At 46.2% G+C, this 15695-nt stretch overlaps 2 protein-coding genes across 2 annotated transcripts; both read left to right on the top strand.

The window, feature by feature from the left end:
• Nucleotides 1-46: 46 nt before the first annotated feature.
• Nucleotides 47-2120, top strand: LOC136465897 (uncharacterized). The gene is made up of 3 exons (XM_066464457.1): nt 47-995; nt 1079-1387; nt 1470-2120. Exons 1-3 carry the CDS (start codon nt 333-335, stop codon nt 2118-2120), a joined length of 1623 nt encoding a protein of 540 aa, XP_066320554.1. The 5' UTR covers nt 47-332.
• A 295-nt stretch (nt 2121-2415) lies between these two features.
• Nucleotides 2416-4035, top strand: LOC136465888 (protein ALP1-like). Its single transcript, XM_066464453.1, has 4 exons — nt 2416-2515; nt 2855-3169; nt 3250-3360; nt 3980-4035. The coding sequence occupies exons 1-4, from the start codon at nt 2416-2418 to the stop codon at nt 4033-4035; spliced, it is 582 nt and encodes a 193-aa protein (XP_066320550.1).
• Nucleotides 4036-15695: the final 11660 nt, after the last annotated feature.

Genomic DNA, 15695 nt, shown 5'->3' with positions numbered 1-15695 from the left:
TTTATTTTGCCAAACGCCACCAACTTATAAGTCACTTAACTTATAAGTTTTAAGTTGCTTCACCCCTGTTTAAAACTTATAAGTCACCTCTTTTTCGTGTGTGACCCACACCTTTTTAGCTTGGGGCACACGCCCAACCCTATCGGCAGCAGCCGCAACACGCGCCCCTCTCATCCGCAGGACCGCCCCTCCCCTGCCTCCCTCGTTCTCGCCGCCGCCTCCTCCCTCCCAATCTTGCACGAGCCGCCGCCGCCGCAGCCGCCCGCCACCGTTCCCATTTCCCCACCGTTGGCTACTTCTAGATCTCGGCGCCGCCGCCGCCCCCCGCCACCATGGCCGGCAGCAGTTCGAGGAACTTGCTCAACCTTTTCAACGATTCCCAGGCCGGCGACGAGGAAGACGAGTTCTTCGGTGACGGATCACAGGTCGGGAACTACTCCCCGCCGACTGGATTCGTCCCTCCGCCCCGTCCGGGCGCGGCCGGATTCTTCGATCCGGCGGCGGCTGGCGTCGTCCATCCGGCGGCGGCTGGATTCCTTCCTCCGCACTCGGGTGGATTCAGCGCACCGCCCGCTCCTCCCTTCATGGATCCGCCCGCGCCGGAGGGCCTGGACCTCAACTCCCAGGCGGCGGTGTTTCCCGGCCTGGGCGACTACCAGCGCGTGCTGCAGTCGGACGAGGCCCCTGCCTGTCGACGCAGCGGCAAGCATGTAGTGGCAACGCATGGTCGCGGCAGATCTGCGGGCCGAGGTACAGGTGGTCGTGGATCCACGTCCAGCGCCGGCATCCCTCGTCGTCCGGCGAGGTCAGGGGCTGCGCGCAGTGGTGGAGGTGTTGCGCGCGCCAGGTCCCTGACCAATGCCGCGCGCGCACAGAGTGCAAGCCGCATCGACGTGGACGATGACGAGGAGTGCTTCTACGGGAGCAGGTCCATGGCGGCCGATGGCTCCAACATGCTCCTGAACTCTGATGAGGAGGAAGACGACCCCAATGAGGTAACATTTGCAGCATTGATGTGTTTCACAATTGCAATGTAGGTCATAGTATCATTTTGTAATCGAGTTGCAATGCATTACAGCGTGGATTCGATACTGCTAAATGGAATGAACAAAGGCTAGAACTTTTTTTAAAATTAGTCGTGCGCGAGATTAGTGCCGGGAATCGCCCGAACAATCAAATGTCCTCTGTTGGGTGGAAGAACATATGCAAGGATTTTCGTAGAGCTTGTGGACATAACTATAATGTGAAGGCTATGAAGAATAGGTACACCCAAGCAAAGGTTTTGGCAACTTTCTGGAAAGAGGTACAGGTGAAATCCAGTGGACTAGGCCGAGGTCCAAATGGTGAAATCCTGGCAAGCGAGACATGGTGGCAAGCTAATACCAAGGTAACTGATCCTGTTCTTAGCCAAATTAATTTGTTTATTGCTTATGAACAGGTACTGATGACCTTTTTTTCTCATATTTCAGGGGAGAACTGAGTGTTACAAAATGTTCAAGGACCGAGTGCCCCCCTACCTAGATGATTTGATGCTGATCTTTGATCATGTGACAGTAGATGGAACATCTGCATTTTGTCCTGGATTTGAGGAGGCAGAAGATCAGCCGAGCAAAGGTAAAGATGTTGCAGGAGACCTTTATGATCTCACTGGAGAAGATGACCCGTACAGTCCCATGAGCACTGGTCTGAATCGACCTACCAGCAGCAGTGGAAGCAAGAGGCCCAGCAGCACTGCCACAACAGGAGAGAGCCCTACCAAGAAAACCAAGAGTCCCATGGTCAGAGCTCTTAGGGGACTGGTTGCTGAAATTAAGATTGACAGGGAGGAAGGGAAGAAGAAAGAGGACAATTATGCCAAGAGGGAGGAGGCTCGGTCCAGGGCCATTGTCACTGCACAAGCCCAGATCATGGATCGGAAGCGCCAAGCAATTCAAGCTGAGATGGATGAATGTGTAGCTCTTGCTACAGAGTGTGGGGTAGCTGAAGCCTCCGTTGAGATGTGGGTGGCTTCAGAGTTGTTCATGGATGGTAACAAGAGGGCCTTCTTTAGAGCTATCAAGACTCCTGAAGCCCGACTTGTGTGGATCCAGATGCACTGCAAGCAAAGAGGATTTGTGTAGCTGTTAAAGTCATGTGCTATGAGTCATGTCGTTTGAACTGTAATCTTCTCATATTGTTTGAACTTTAATCGTGTCATGTCGTTTGAACTTTTTGTTGTGAAGTATTTGTGTCAAGTGATGTGAACTATTTGTGTTCAGTGAAGTATGGATGTCATGAGTAATATTTGTGAGCATGTTTTGAATTGGTGTGAACTTGTGCATATGAGCCACCCTATTCTGTCACTGCATATTTGTGAGTAATATGGGTACTAATTTGATGCTGCATATTTGTTTGTAGCACTGGATTGCTGCCACCATGGACCAGTGGGCAGAGGAGGAGGAAGAAGAGGAGGAAGAGGAGGCCGCAGCAGCAAAGCGGAGGAAGAATTTGATATTCAGCGCTGCAGAACTCATTGGTACGTACCACCTTGAGAACATGGCAAATAGAAAAGAGTACTGACAAGCTAAAGAGAGTGGATATGATTGGGTCATCCGGACACTAGGGCATAGTACTGAATGTTACAACATGTTTAGAATGGAAAGGGCAGTGTTTGATAGCCTGCACAATTTACTAGTGCAATCATATGGATTGAGGTCGACTAGGAGAATGTCATAAGTGGAGTCTTTAGCAATGTTTTTATGGATGGTTGGTGCCCCTCAATCTATTCGGCAGGCTGAAAATCGTTTTGTTAGATCAATGGAGACACTTCATAGGAAGTTTGATAAAGTGTTGGAATGTTTGGTTAAGTTGGCAGGAGACATAATTCGGCCACTAGATCCAGAGTTTAGGACACCTCATCCAAGAGTACGAAATCCAATGTTTGCTCCGTTCTTTGACAATTGCATTGGAGCCATTGATGGAACACATATAGAGGTGGTCGTGCCAAAGACAGAGCTCATCACACACATGAACCGAAAATCAAAGACCAGTCAGAATGTGCTAGCAATTTGTGATTTTGACTTGAGATTCACCTTTATCGTTGCTGGGTGGCCTGGGTCGGTTCATGACATGAGGGTATTCAAGGCAGCAGTTGACAAATTTGGAAGCCTCTTCCCACATCCTCCCCAAGGTAAATTTGGATTTTGATAAACATTTCTTTGATCAATTCGATGATTGCCACTTTTCTAACCGTTAACATTAACATTGTAGGGAAATTTTATGTGGTGGACTCGGGTTTCTCTAACCAGCCTGGTTATCTTGCACCGTACAAAGGTACAAAGTACCATTTCCAGGAGTACAACCAAGGTCCACCACCAAGAGGTAAAAAACAAACCTTTAATCATAGACATTCCCAAATTCGCAATGCAATAGAGCGTTCCTTTGGTAACTGAAGAACAAGTGGAGGATTTTGTTACACATGCCCTCTTATCCACCACCAAAACAAAGTCAAATTATTTCAGCATGCATGGCTATACATAATTACATTAGAGAGAGTAAATTGGAGGATAGAGATTTCCAAGAGTGTGATGATGATGAGGAGTTCATTCCTATGGGGGATGAGCCTAGTCGACTAGGACGCCGACACCAACGTCGAAGACGTGCAACTCAAGCACAGGGGCAAAACACGAGTGATGATCATAACATGAACATTTTTCGTGATTGGATAGCGGAAGGATTGCATACAAGGAGGTAATTTGTATTTGTTTCAATGCCGAACCATGCAATTTGTATTTCTGTGTGACGACTTGTATCGATACTTGTATGGATATTTGTATGCATATTTGTAATGGATTTGTAATCAATAAAATGAGATGGCCGCTTTGATTTGACGATGATGATCTGTACGGTTCTGTGATAAGAAAGGAAAATGTGGGATTTTGGTTGGGCTGCTGCGTTCAATTTTCTGAGTGGTGACGATGATCTGTACGGTCCCTAACAGGGTCGTTCAATCTCAGGGAGCGTGCGCGGGAACGGAAGGAGGGGAGGTGGGGTTAACAGGGTCATTAATGAGCTTATAAGTCATCTACAACCAAACAGGCATGACTTATAAGTCACTAGTTTTCAGTCACCTGACTTAATAAGTCACCTGACTTATGGAAACCAAACATGGCCTTATAATCTCGATGAACAGGCTCTTTCCATTTCCAACCAAATAAAGTAATCTTTCTCTATCCATCTACTATGTCTAGCCAGATAACATCCTCTGTAGTGTAGTGTAGGGTGGGCAAATAGCTTTTCTTTTCTTTTGCACTGGTGCAAACTTGAGCATGCAGCTGGTGCTAGCATTTGCCTCTGTAGTATGCTGCACCCCTCTGTAGTAGTATTTTTCGGTCTCTGGCTAGCATCCTGTATAAAAACGTCACCCAATATAAACGCTTTGGCATGGCCTCCCGCGTTCGCATGAGTGTGGGCGTGGGCGTGGTTTTTTTTTTTTTTTTTTTTTTTTTTTTTTTTTTTTTTTTTTTTTTTGCCTCGTGCCAACTTCCGCACGCAGGCTCGCCAATATTCCAAACGGCAGCGCTAATGTCAATCAACAGGCCGGCCAGCCAGCGGATGGCATGCAGCATTGACGGATCCATGCCAGTCAGTGTTTGATTGGATCCGTCAAATGTGTGTCCCTAAAAAAAAACTTTCACAGCTGGTAGAGCTACAGCAGCCAGCAGCGAGGTGAATTCCGAATTCAGAGCAAACAAATATCATTTTGAACGAGTATTTTTCTTCTTCCACTTGAATTCGCGCGTGTGAATTTAACATATGCTGGGGGCAGGCAGCATGTTCTTGTTCTGTTCGCGTCCCCACTTGGGCCTGGTGCATGTGGAGGAGGCGAGGAGCAGAGCAGAGCACACTGTCCCCAGCCGGATTCCTTGCCTGTTCGCTTGAACTACTTCAGCAGTATTTTTCAGCTAACGAACAATATTTTTCTCTTACAACAAATCAACATAAGCATCAGCATAAGCCAAATTTCAGCGAAAATGTCCGTCCGAAACGGCAGGCGCCGTCGGTGACGTGGCCTCCCTCGCCCGCCAAGTCCCGTCGCTCCTCGTGCGTTCATCGTTCGTGGCGTGGCCCCGCGCTTGTGTTTCAGCGAGTAGAGAACCCCACCTAGTTTGACAGACCTTGGTGGCCGGTTTGAAATCACCGGCTGCCTGCGATCGGGTGGGCCAGGCGTTCAACCTCCGTGACTTCTCGGCCTCTTCTAGCAGGATCACCTGAAATCACTGGCAGGGGGTGCTGGGCTTTGTGCTATCTACGTGCCAGAATTTCCGGTTTGGCCAACTGGGCCACGACCCTGGGTGGCTGCCAGCTTACGCATCACGTGGGCTGGGCTTGCGCAGGCGGAGCGGAGTTTCCGACGGCCTCGTCCCTCTAGCCTGATCCTCGGGGCCATCGCATGTCTCCTATTCCATCACTTTCTCCACACGCGACGAGCCCTTTCTGCTGCTGCTCCTCTTCTCACCTGGCGCCCGCGCCCCACTCCGTCGCGGTGAATCGGCGATGCCGCGTCTCTGAAATCGCATATTCGCTCTGCTTCGCGCCGCATCACCGCTGCCAGCCCCCATCCAGCCCTGCCCATGCTGCCTCCTCTCCACCTCCACCACCGCCGTGCCCTTCTCACTCGAGGACTACCTGATAGAACTTAGGGATCACCTAGGTGTAGATCAGAGGGTACAAACTTAGGAAAACAAGTAGTTTGACCTAGAATTTGAACTAGAGAGAGAGAGAGAGAGGGGAATAGAAGCGGCTGACCATCGGGCTTGGATGAGGAGGTGGCCATGGTGACGATTTCCAGTGATGGCGGCGTCTTGGCGGTGGAGTCTAGTGAGTGGCGGCGCGGAGTCAGTGATGGGTGGCGGGGCTTCCTGCCGCTTCAGCGCCTCCTCTTAGATCGGTTTAGGGGTTTTGTCGGTGGGGTTTGTGGCAGCATGGTGAACCTCGTACCGAGTGTCCCGGCCCCCACCTCCTTTTATATGGCGCTGTACGACGGGGGCCCACCAAGCATGGCTCGGTTGGGCGCCCCCGATCAGGGCGCGGATCAAGGTCTCAACCCGTCGTTGGACCGAGTCGGGAGGGGATCAACCTAACATTATCAGTCGCCTACCCTAGCATGTAGATCTAGATTTTGGGGTAGAAATCGAAAAGAAATTAGAAGGAGATGAATCGAAAGAAACGAATTGAGTTGAATCGAGCTAACCCTAACCCTAACCCTAACCCTAGAAGGGGAACGAACGGAGACAGAGAGGAACCTACCTAGTTTCTTTACCACCGTCAACACCGCCGTTGTGCGGGAAGAGGGACCCACCGCCGCCTCGTCGGCGCGCAGGAAGAAAGCTGAGTTGCCGCACCTTCGAGCCCGGCCAAGGGCACCGGCACAAGACCACTCGACGACGGCGCGCTCACCCTCGGGCGAACGTGCGCGTCGGCGAGGGGGCCTACGGTGGTGCCGCCGTCCTCCTTCCTCCGGTCGCCGCGGGTGGTCACTGCCTCGGCTGCGCGCTGAGAGAGGAGAAGGGGGAGAAAGAATGCTCTAGGGTTTTAGGGGAGCGGCCGGTGGGGGCCGTTTTGATTCCCCGAGATTGTCGGCCAGCCATTCGATCCAGATGGACGGCTGACGGCGACCGGGCCAACTTTTGGGCCAAGCGGGAGGACAGATTCCGGGCCCAGGCCTAGGTTGCGGCCTGGGCCATGGGCTATTTTCGTATGCTGGGCCACGGCGTTTCAGTGGGCTGCGCACTGCTACTGCATTCTGGGCCACGGGCCATTTTTTCCGAGCCGGGCCGAATGAGTGGCAAAGAACTGTTTTAAGTTTTATTAATTTTCAAAAGTAGTTTTATTGAATTGTATTAAGTTTTGATGTTTGATCTCTGCTCAAATTTGAACCAACGGAAGAATTTGTTCAGAGAGTAGTTAAGTACTAGTAAATGCTTCTGAATATTATTGTTTCATGATTATTTCCATGTTTCCGCTGCAAAGATGATGCTCATTATCTTCTAATTAAATTCGAACCAACGGGAGGATTTAATTTTGAAGAGTAGTAATAATTTTCTGTAAATTATGATATTGTTATTTTTCTGACCAATGTTGATGATAACAATATTATAAGTTTATGCATTAGTTCTATTTCAGCCCAACGGTGATGTAGAATTAATGTAGAAGAATGTTGTATTTATGATATTGCTATTTTCTGACCAAAGTTGATGATAGCAATATTATAATTTTTATTTATGAGTTTTATGCATTAATTCTATTTCTACCCAACGGTGATATAGAGTTAATGTAGAAGCATATTGTATGTTTTAATTTTGACCAACGTTAAATTAAGGCATGCAATTATTATATCAAATGTTTCTCACTTAATCTGATGTTGTTTTCATGATACAACCCAATGATGTTTATCTCGTTCATTCTGCCTCTCAATGGGAGCAACTATAACACATGGCGAGAGAAGCTTGAGATGGCACTTGCGCTCTCTAACAACGATCTAGCACTTATCTCTCCGTGAGGACCCGATAAGGGTAGAAAATGAGACTGATGTAGCTTTCGCTACTCGGCAGCATGACCATGTAGAAGTGAGAATAAAGTACGATCTTGATCGTGCGAAGTGGGATAGTTCAAACCACAAGTGTTTGATGGTGATTAACGGCTCCATTGATGATCCAATAAGGGGATCAATCCTAGAATATACCACCGCCACTGAGTATCTTAAGAAGGTGGAAAGTCAGTTTATTGGCTCTTCAAAGGCATATGCAAGCACTCTTATTAAGAAGTTAGTCAATGAAAAATACTCTGGTGGAGGGATTAGAGAGCACATATTGAAGATGAGCAACATGACATCTAAGCTCAAGCCAATGGACTTGGGGCTCAAGGATGAGTTCCTAATTCATTTGATTTTTGCATCTTTGCCCAAAGAGTATGAGACCTTTGTTGTTAATTACAACTTACAGCCAGACAAGTGGGACAATGAGAAGCTCATTGCCATGTGTGTGCAAGAAGAGGAGAGGCTTAAGAGCTCACATGGTGACTCTGTCAACCATGTGAAGGAAAATAAAAAGAACTTTAACAACAAGAATGCTAAACCACAAGGAAAACCTCAGTGGGACAATAGCTCCCCCTCTAAGCAACAAGAAAGGGCCCACAGAAAGATCACCATAAGAAATCCAACTATGTTCAAGTAGACAAGGACACCTGCAGATGGTGCCACAAGACTGGACACTACTACAAGGATTGTCCAGACTTCCTGAAACACCTGATGAGAAAATGTGAGGACATTATTACATTTGTAGATGAGTCCTTGTATTTAAGTTATGCAAAATTTATTTGGTGGATTGATTTAGGTGCAACTATTCATGTTGCAAATTTATTACAGAGATTCTATACGAGGAGGACCCTGCAAAGAGGAGAAAGACACATTAAGGTGGCAAATGGGGTCAAAGCTAAAGTAGAAGCCATTAGAGAACTCCCATTAAAATTAAATGATGGCTTTGTACTTAAGCTTACAGATGTCTTTTATGTACCCTCTTTGCATAGAAACTTAATAAGTGTCTCACATTTAGATGATGATGGATATGATTGCCATTTTGGTAATGGCCAATGTAAGATTATGTTTAATAATAAGTGTATTGGTCTTGCCTTCCGACAAGACAAGCTTTATTTGTTATCGCTTTCTGAGAATGTGAATGTTGTGAGCACTGAGAATGAGATTACCTCCTCATCTATGAATGTAAGTAATAAGCGAAAGAGAATTCATGATATATCATCGAAATTATGGCACTGTCGTTTAGGCCATATTTCGAGGGGGAGGATAGAACGATTGATTAAGAAATCAATTCTTCCGCCATTAGAATTTTCATATTTAGAACAATGCATTGATTGCATTAAAGGAAAGTATGTTAAGAAAATAAAGAAAGACGTCAAACGAAGCGTAGGAATTTTGGAAATAATTCACACAGATATATGGGGTCCTTTTCCTATGAAAAGTGTGGATGGTTATAATTCATTCATAATATTCACAGATGATTATTCTCGTTATGACTATATTTATCCAATTAAGAAAAGATCAGAAGCATTGGATAAATTTAAGATATTTAAGGCTAAAATAGAAAATCAACACAATTTAAAAATTAAGGTAGTATAAGATCCGACCGTGGGGGGAGTACTACGGTCGACATACCCCATATGGCCAAGTTCCTAGACCTTTTGCAAAGTTCTTATAGGAAAATAACATAGTCGCCCAGTACTCTACACCAAGCGAGCCTCAGCAGAATGGAGTAGCTGATAGACGCAACCGTACCTTAATAGATATGGTGAGAAGTATGATAAGTTACTCCACTTTATCGATAAGTTTATGGATGGAGACATTAAAACCGCCATTCATATTCTCAATCGAGTACAAAGCAAGTCGGTGCCAAAACTCCATATGAGTTGTGGTTAGGAAGGGAACCCTCACTTAACTATTTATGTGTGTGGAGCTGTCCAGTTGAGGCCAAAATATTTAACCCAAACATTGGGAAGCTAGACTCTAAGACAGTCAGTTGCCATTTCATTGGCTATCTAGATAAGTCAAAAGATTATTGTTTCTACTGTCCTGACAGACATACGAAGTTTATAGAAACACAAGACACGCTGTGTTCTTGAAGGATGATATGGTCAGGGAAGCATGGTAGCGTGAGAAATTAACCTTGAGGAGAAGCGGGTATACGTGCCCACTCCGATGGTCCAGGGGCCATTTTTCTCACTACCTGTTGCAGCTGCATCAATAGTGCAAGACACTATAGTGACATCACCTGTTGTTAGTTCTCCTGTGGCGACAACAAATGAACATGAGGAACATGTCCTCCAGGAGCCCATTGTCGCACATGAGGAAGAGCAACAACAACCCTATATGGAACAAGCGCCAACTAATGAGGCCCCTAGAAGGTCTCAAACAGCAAGAAAACCAGCCATTCCTGATGACTACGAAGTATATGAATGTGAAGAATTTCAAATGGAGGGTGATCCCATCTCATTTGAAGAAGCCATGAGAAGCGCTCACTCGTCGAAGTGGCTTGAAGCCATGAAAGATGAAAGAAAATCAATGAGTACCAACGATGTTTGAGACTTAGAGAAAATTCCTAAAGAAACCAAGACATGAGGCTGTAAATGGGTCTACAAAGCTAAATATGACTCCAAAGGGAATATGGAAAGGTTTAAAGCGTGACTTGTGGTGAAAGGTTTCACGCAAGGAGAAGGAATAGATTACAAGGAGATATTTTCTTCAATCTCTTGTAAGGATTCTTTTAGAATCATAATGGCGTTAGTGGCATATTACGATTTAGAATTATATTAGATGGATGTAAAGACGTCGTTCCTTAACAGGATTTAGATGAAAATATTTATATGGCACAACCAAAAGATTTTGTCATAAAAGAAAAAGAACGTATGGGAAGCCGCCTGAAGAAATCCATTTACGGATTAAAACAAGCCTCTAGACAATGGTTTTTAAAGTTTGATGGAACGATAAGGAAGTTTGGGTTTAAAGAGAATGTAGAGGACAATTGCATTTATACAAAGTTCAAGAATGGAAAATTCATTTTCCTAATCCTGTATGTGGACGATATCTTACTCGCTAGTAGTGATGTTAATCTACTACTAGAGACGAAGAAGTTCTTGTCCTCAAATTTTGATATGAAAGATCTCGGTGAAGCTTCGTTTGTTTTAGGAATAGAGATTCACCGAGATAGAAGAAAGGGGGTTTTAGAATTATCGCAAATGGCATACTTAGAAAAGGTTCTAAAGAAATACAGTATGCATGCGTGTAAGTCTTCACCTGCTCCTATAGTTAAGGACGATAGTTTTGGAGAATTCCAATGTCCTAGGAACCAATATAAGATCGATCGAATGAAAGTGGTTTCATATGCTTCAGCTGTGGGAAGCTTGCAGTATGCTCAAGTATGTACACGCTCTGACTTAGCTTTTGTTACCGTGATACTTGACAGATATCAAAGTAATCCAGAAATAGAACACTGGAGAATGGTAAAGAAAGCTTTGCATTATTTGCAAGGCACAAAAGGTCTCATGCTACCGTACAAAAGATCTGATTTCCTACATATAGAAGGGTATTCAGATTCAGATTTTACGAGAGATGTAGATGATAGAAAATCCACATCAGATTATGTATTTATTTTTATAGGGGGAGCTATATCGTGGAAAAGCTCCAAGCAAACCGTCACTGTATCGTCCATGATGTATGCCGAGTTTGTAGCATGTTATGAGGCCACGGGGCAGGTGAACTGGCTAAAGAAATTCAGCCTGTTCGTTTCGTCGTAAACGATCGTTGATTATTTACTGCTAGCTGGTTTGGTGTGAGAGAAAAATACTATTCCAGCTTATAATCCACGATCGTATACGAGCAGTCGAACAGATTGATTAATGCCTGGGTTAAAAGTGGGTGTTTGACTAGCGAGAAATGCGGAATACAGGATGTCAATATTTGGATATAATTGAAGAAATTGTTTGAGGCCTTTTTTATTAAAAAAACTCTTTTTCTAATATTATGAAAGATATAAAGAGATTTTTGGGACTGCTCTAAATGACATTTCTAAATTTTTGCCATATATACGGGCCACAACACAAGAGTGAACGCACTGTATGGAAAATAAAGTTTTTTCCTAAAAGAAACAGCTGCCCCGTACCGGCCACAAGAGTGAACGCACCATATGGAAAATAGTGTTTAAAAAAAACAGCTGCTAAAGATCAGATGGATGAAACAGCGCCAGTATTATATTACCGGCACGAGGACACAACCCACCTCAGAGCATGGGGGCCGCACCATGCGGCCTCATCAGTTTGCTTTGCTCGGAGCTTTCACACCTTGCCAGCTCTCATTTTGGGCCCGCCCCTGGTTGACGACTTGGCAAGGTCGTCAGCACGCGGCAGGACACGTGTTTTTCATGTCACGATTTTTTTAATATTTTTTGTAAACTAATTTTAAATCTAACACTATTTTTTCTCTCTCTAAAACTAAAACTTTTGGCCACGCCTATTGCCATGTCGCGGCGAAACATCTGTGCCGCGCCATACATGGTGGCGCAGCGGGAGGATGACGTGGCGAAGACCGGGGGCGTGGCAGGGTCTGCCGCGCCACCGACCTTAGCGCGGCAGAGCCGGCTAAAAGGCCCGTGGCCCAGTCCCGCCTGCCTGCCGCGCCCGCCGCGTCCACGCCCCTACCCACCGCGCCTGCCCGCCGCTTGGAGAAGACTATTTTTTAACTTTTATTAAGTTGTTACCAAAATAATTTGAATAATAAAGATGAAATTAGAGAAGACTATTTCAAAAAAATTTAGGCGTGAGAGATTTGGTAAGTCTAATCTAGTCTAATGAATTTAGTTTGACAAGTTTTAGTAGCAATTAAAATTATAGCTTGTCAAATTTTTAACATGATAAATTTTGGAAGCGCACCCATCGTACCCTCTCTGTCTCCCATTCTTTCCATCTCTCCCCGAAGAGGAACGGCTGAACGGGCACAATGTCATCTTCCTCTTCGCAAAAATCACTGTAAGGTCTCCTTGTCCTTTGGTGTATCCTAGGAGTGACTGCTAGCAATTTCTTCTCTAGGTAGTGTTTGGTTTGGATGGGACAAGGTCGACGTTGCTCGGACGAGCGCAGACGCGTGAGGAAGAAGAGGAGCGCAGCGAAGAACCAGACCGGCGCTGGCGTCGTGTCCACCTGCCAGCTCACCGCGCCACGCCCTCCCGCCACGCCCAAGTGCTATCGACGCCCGGCCCTCCGTTGCCGCCTCCCTCCCTTCCCTTCCCTTCCATTCCCCGGCCGCCTCCCTTCCTCCTCGGCATGCTGTCGGTGTTGTAAACAACTACAAGTGCTGCCACGACGCATTAAAACGAATATGAAGCAAATAAATGGAGTCCATGCGCAAGTTGACAAGTTGTCACATAATATTTTTATTGGTTCATGAGTCTGCAAGTTTCGGACGATAATATTTGTTTGACATAAGTTCGACATAACTAACGAAGTCCTAGGAGTGTAAGAATCCCTCGGACGCCTATGTCTCTTCGGATTTATAGGCAACACATTGGGAGTGTAGCCAACGTCGATGTGGTCGCATTGCCGGTGCGTATGGCTCATACCCTACAAGTATATGATATGCACGATTACTTATAATCTTTATTATCGTTAGTTCATGGAGACTACGTATTTAAATAGACTACCTTTGTTACTACATGTGAGGATCCTTGGGTACCAAGTGGGGTACCACCTAGCTGAGATATGCCGATCTCGTCCTATGGCCAATCGTCCCACTGGTGGTGCTGTCTGCGGAAGTCCGGGGGTTCGTCGTCGTCGTCCTCGTTTGCAGGGTCCTTCCCAGCGCTATGATGTGGTGGTGTACGCACTGCGGAAGTGGCACCTGTCACCGGCTGAGAAGAGCCGGCTGGTGTCCTCAAAGTGCTAGAAGACGTGCCACCCGACCGCGCCGGGACTACCAGTTCCACCCAAGGAGTGTCCATGCAGCTCAGCTTCTGAGCTAGCTTCCTGCAGCTCCGCTTCACCTTCTACATAAATAGACATTAAAGTTAGTGCATTTCCCAAACACATATACACTAAAGAAATATTTTTGGAACAGAAAAGTTTATGTTTACCTCCATAAAAGCCTCGAGAACGCCTGCCCCCTTCCCTCTAGACTCGTGAAGCCGAAACGCTGCTTCATTGGACAACCTTGACAATTGTGTCGACTGGGTACAGAAACGCGGTTGGACAATTTTAGTACACATACTTAATACCAAATGGATAACAAATTGTACCATTTGAGTATCTTACCACGTATCTTTAAAGTGGGGCTCTCTGTAACTGTGTGTCGTCCCTAGTGGCAATGTCGTACACATCTTCGATCATATCTTCCTCGTCATCCTCGTCAATCGCCTCCTCAGTGTACGGGGGCTTGATATGTGACCTCATAGACCTGTGAAGCCACCGTAGGTACTCGTCGATGGTGTGCTGGTCGTGTGGGGGACCCGCATCGATCGGCTGTTAGTCTCTGTTCTGCCACAACTGGATGTACGCGTTGTGTGTCACGCGCCAATTCTTGGTTTTGTACCTCTTCCTATGGTCATACCTGCAATAAAACGATTATTAGTTGTATCATACACATCTCTGAATTATAGCTTTGTTATTAATCAATAACGCACCCATGCAATTCTTGGTTGGTGGAGTAAAGCGGTGGTGGGCAGCCTGTCATTCTTGCAAACTGCCTGCAAACCCTGATGGGCAAGTGAATCTCGACCACGTGAAAGAAAATAAGAGGGACGTTGCAGCTATACTCGTGTGACTCATCCCTAGTGATAGGACTCATATAGTACTTGAGCTCTGAAGCATCCCAAGGACACCAATGCACCTGAACATTTTGTAATTCAGTTAGATTGTGATATAGTGTACATGAAACAAGACACATGTATGATAGTAAAGAGAGCGTAACCTGGTACTGTGTTAGGACGTTGAGACCGTCTGTGTACTCCCTGTACTTGCGTCTCGCATTCCCTCTAACTAACTCTGCTTACATCCAGATATACAAAGTTGTAAGGAGTGTATCATGCCCGTTCTATTGCTGCATTGAATACGATAATGAATTAGCCATTAATATTTTCATCATATGTAACTGCCGTGAAGAATATAGTGAACTGAAGTACTTAACGGTAAACCAGTAGCAAGGGGTCTTCCAATGAGCCACCGTTCCTAACACCAAACCTAGAGTAGGTAGGAGCACCCCCTAAGGTTCGCATACCCTGAGGTGCGACGACAGGCAACGGATAGCTGTCGATACGTCCATGCCAGGACTGCGCTGCCCCAGCTGTACGCCACTATATTCTCCCACGGCTGGCGTAGTATGTCAAGAAAGATCTAGCTAATGGTGTTGCCCGAGGCTCTGGGAAGAGGAAAGCACCAAGGAAGTTCCAGAGCCACACTCTAGCAAATCTGTCGATCTAAACCTCATCATCCTGTGGGTCCAAGTAATCAAAGCGCTCTGTGATCTACGACGACGAAACACCAGAACTTTTCCTGAAATTCACTAAAGAAAATGAGACCCGATGGCTGCAGGAAAGCAATGCAAGTATTAAATAGGCTTGAATTGCTCACTTATTTTTCTTGGAAACATCGTCGTCTGGTGGAAGAAAGCCAGTGAACTGAGCCGCCAGCTCCCTCCAGTGATCATTGTCAACTACACCTGTCACTGAAAGTCCCCCTAATCGAAGGCCAAAGATAGCCTTCACGTCCTGCATGGTCAAGGTCATCTCGCCGCAAGGAAGGTGAAACGTGTGGGTCTCAGGCCTCCACCTGTTATAAAAATAGAATGACTGTTAGTTGCCTCAAATTTGTTATAAGAATGTTTACATACAACGAAGGCGCTCGCACCTGTCTATAGCTGTAGTAAGTAGTGCTGGGTCAAGGGGCGGAAGACCGTAGTTGACAATACGGACAAGCTCCAGGAAGCCGGCATGCCGTATGTACGGCGTGTAATGCTCGTCCCATTGGTGTGCCCTGGTATGCGTGCGGGGCCTCAAGGGAGGCAAGACCACCTCTGTGTCGGTGTCACTCAAGATGTGTGCTCGGTGCGGCTCATCGTACTCTACCTCAAGAAGGGGGTACAACGGGTGCTGCGTGGGAGGGGC

Source organism: Miscanthus floridulus, chromosome 1 (assembly GCF_019320115.1).
Source record: "Miscanthus floridulus cultivar M001 chromosome 1, ASM1932011v1, whole genome shotgun sequence".
NCBI lineage: Eukaryota > Viridiplantae > Streptophyta > Magnoliopsida > Poales > Poaceae > Miscanthus > Miscanthus floridulus.
This window is presented reverse-complemented; position numbering and strand designations above follow the sequence as displayed.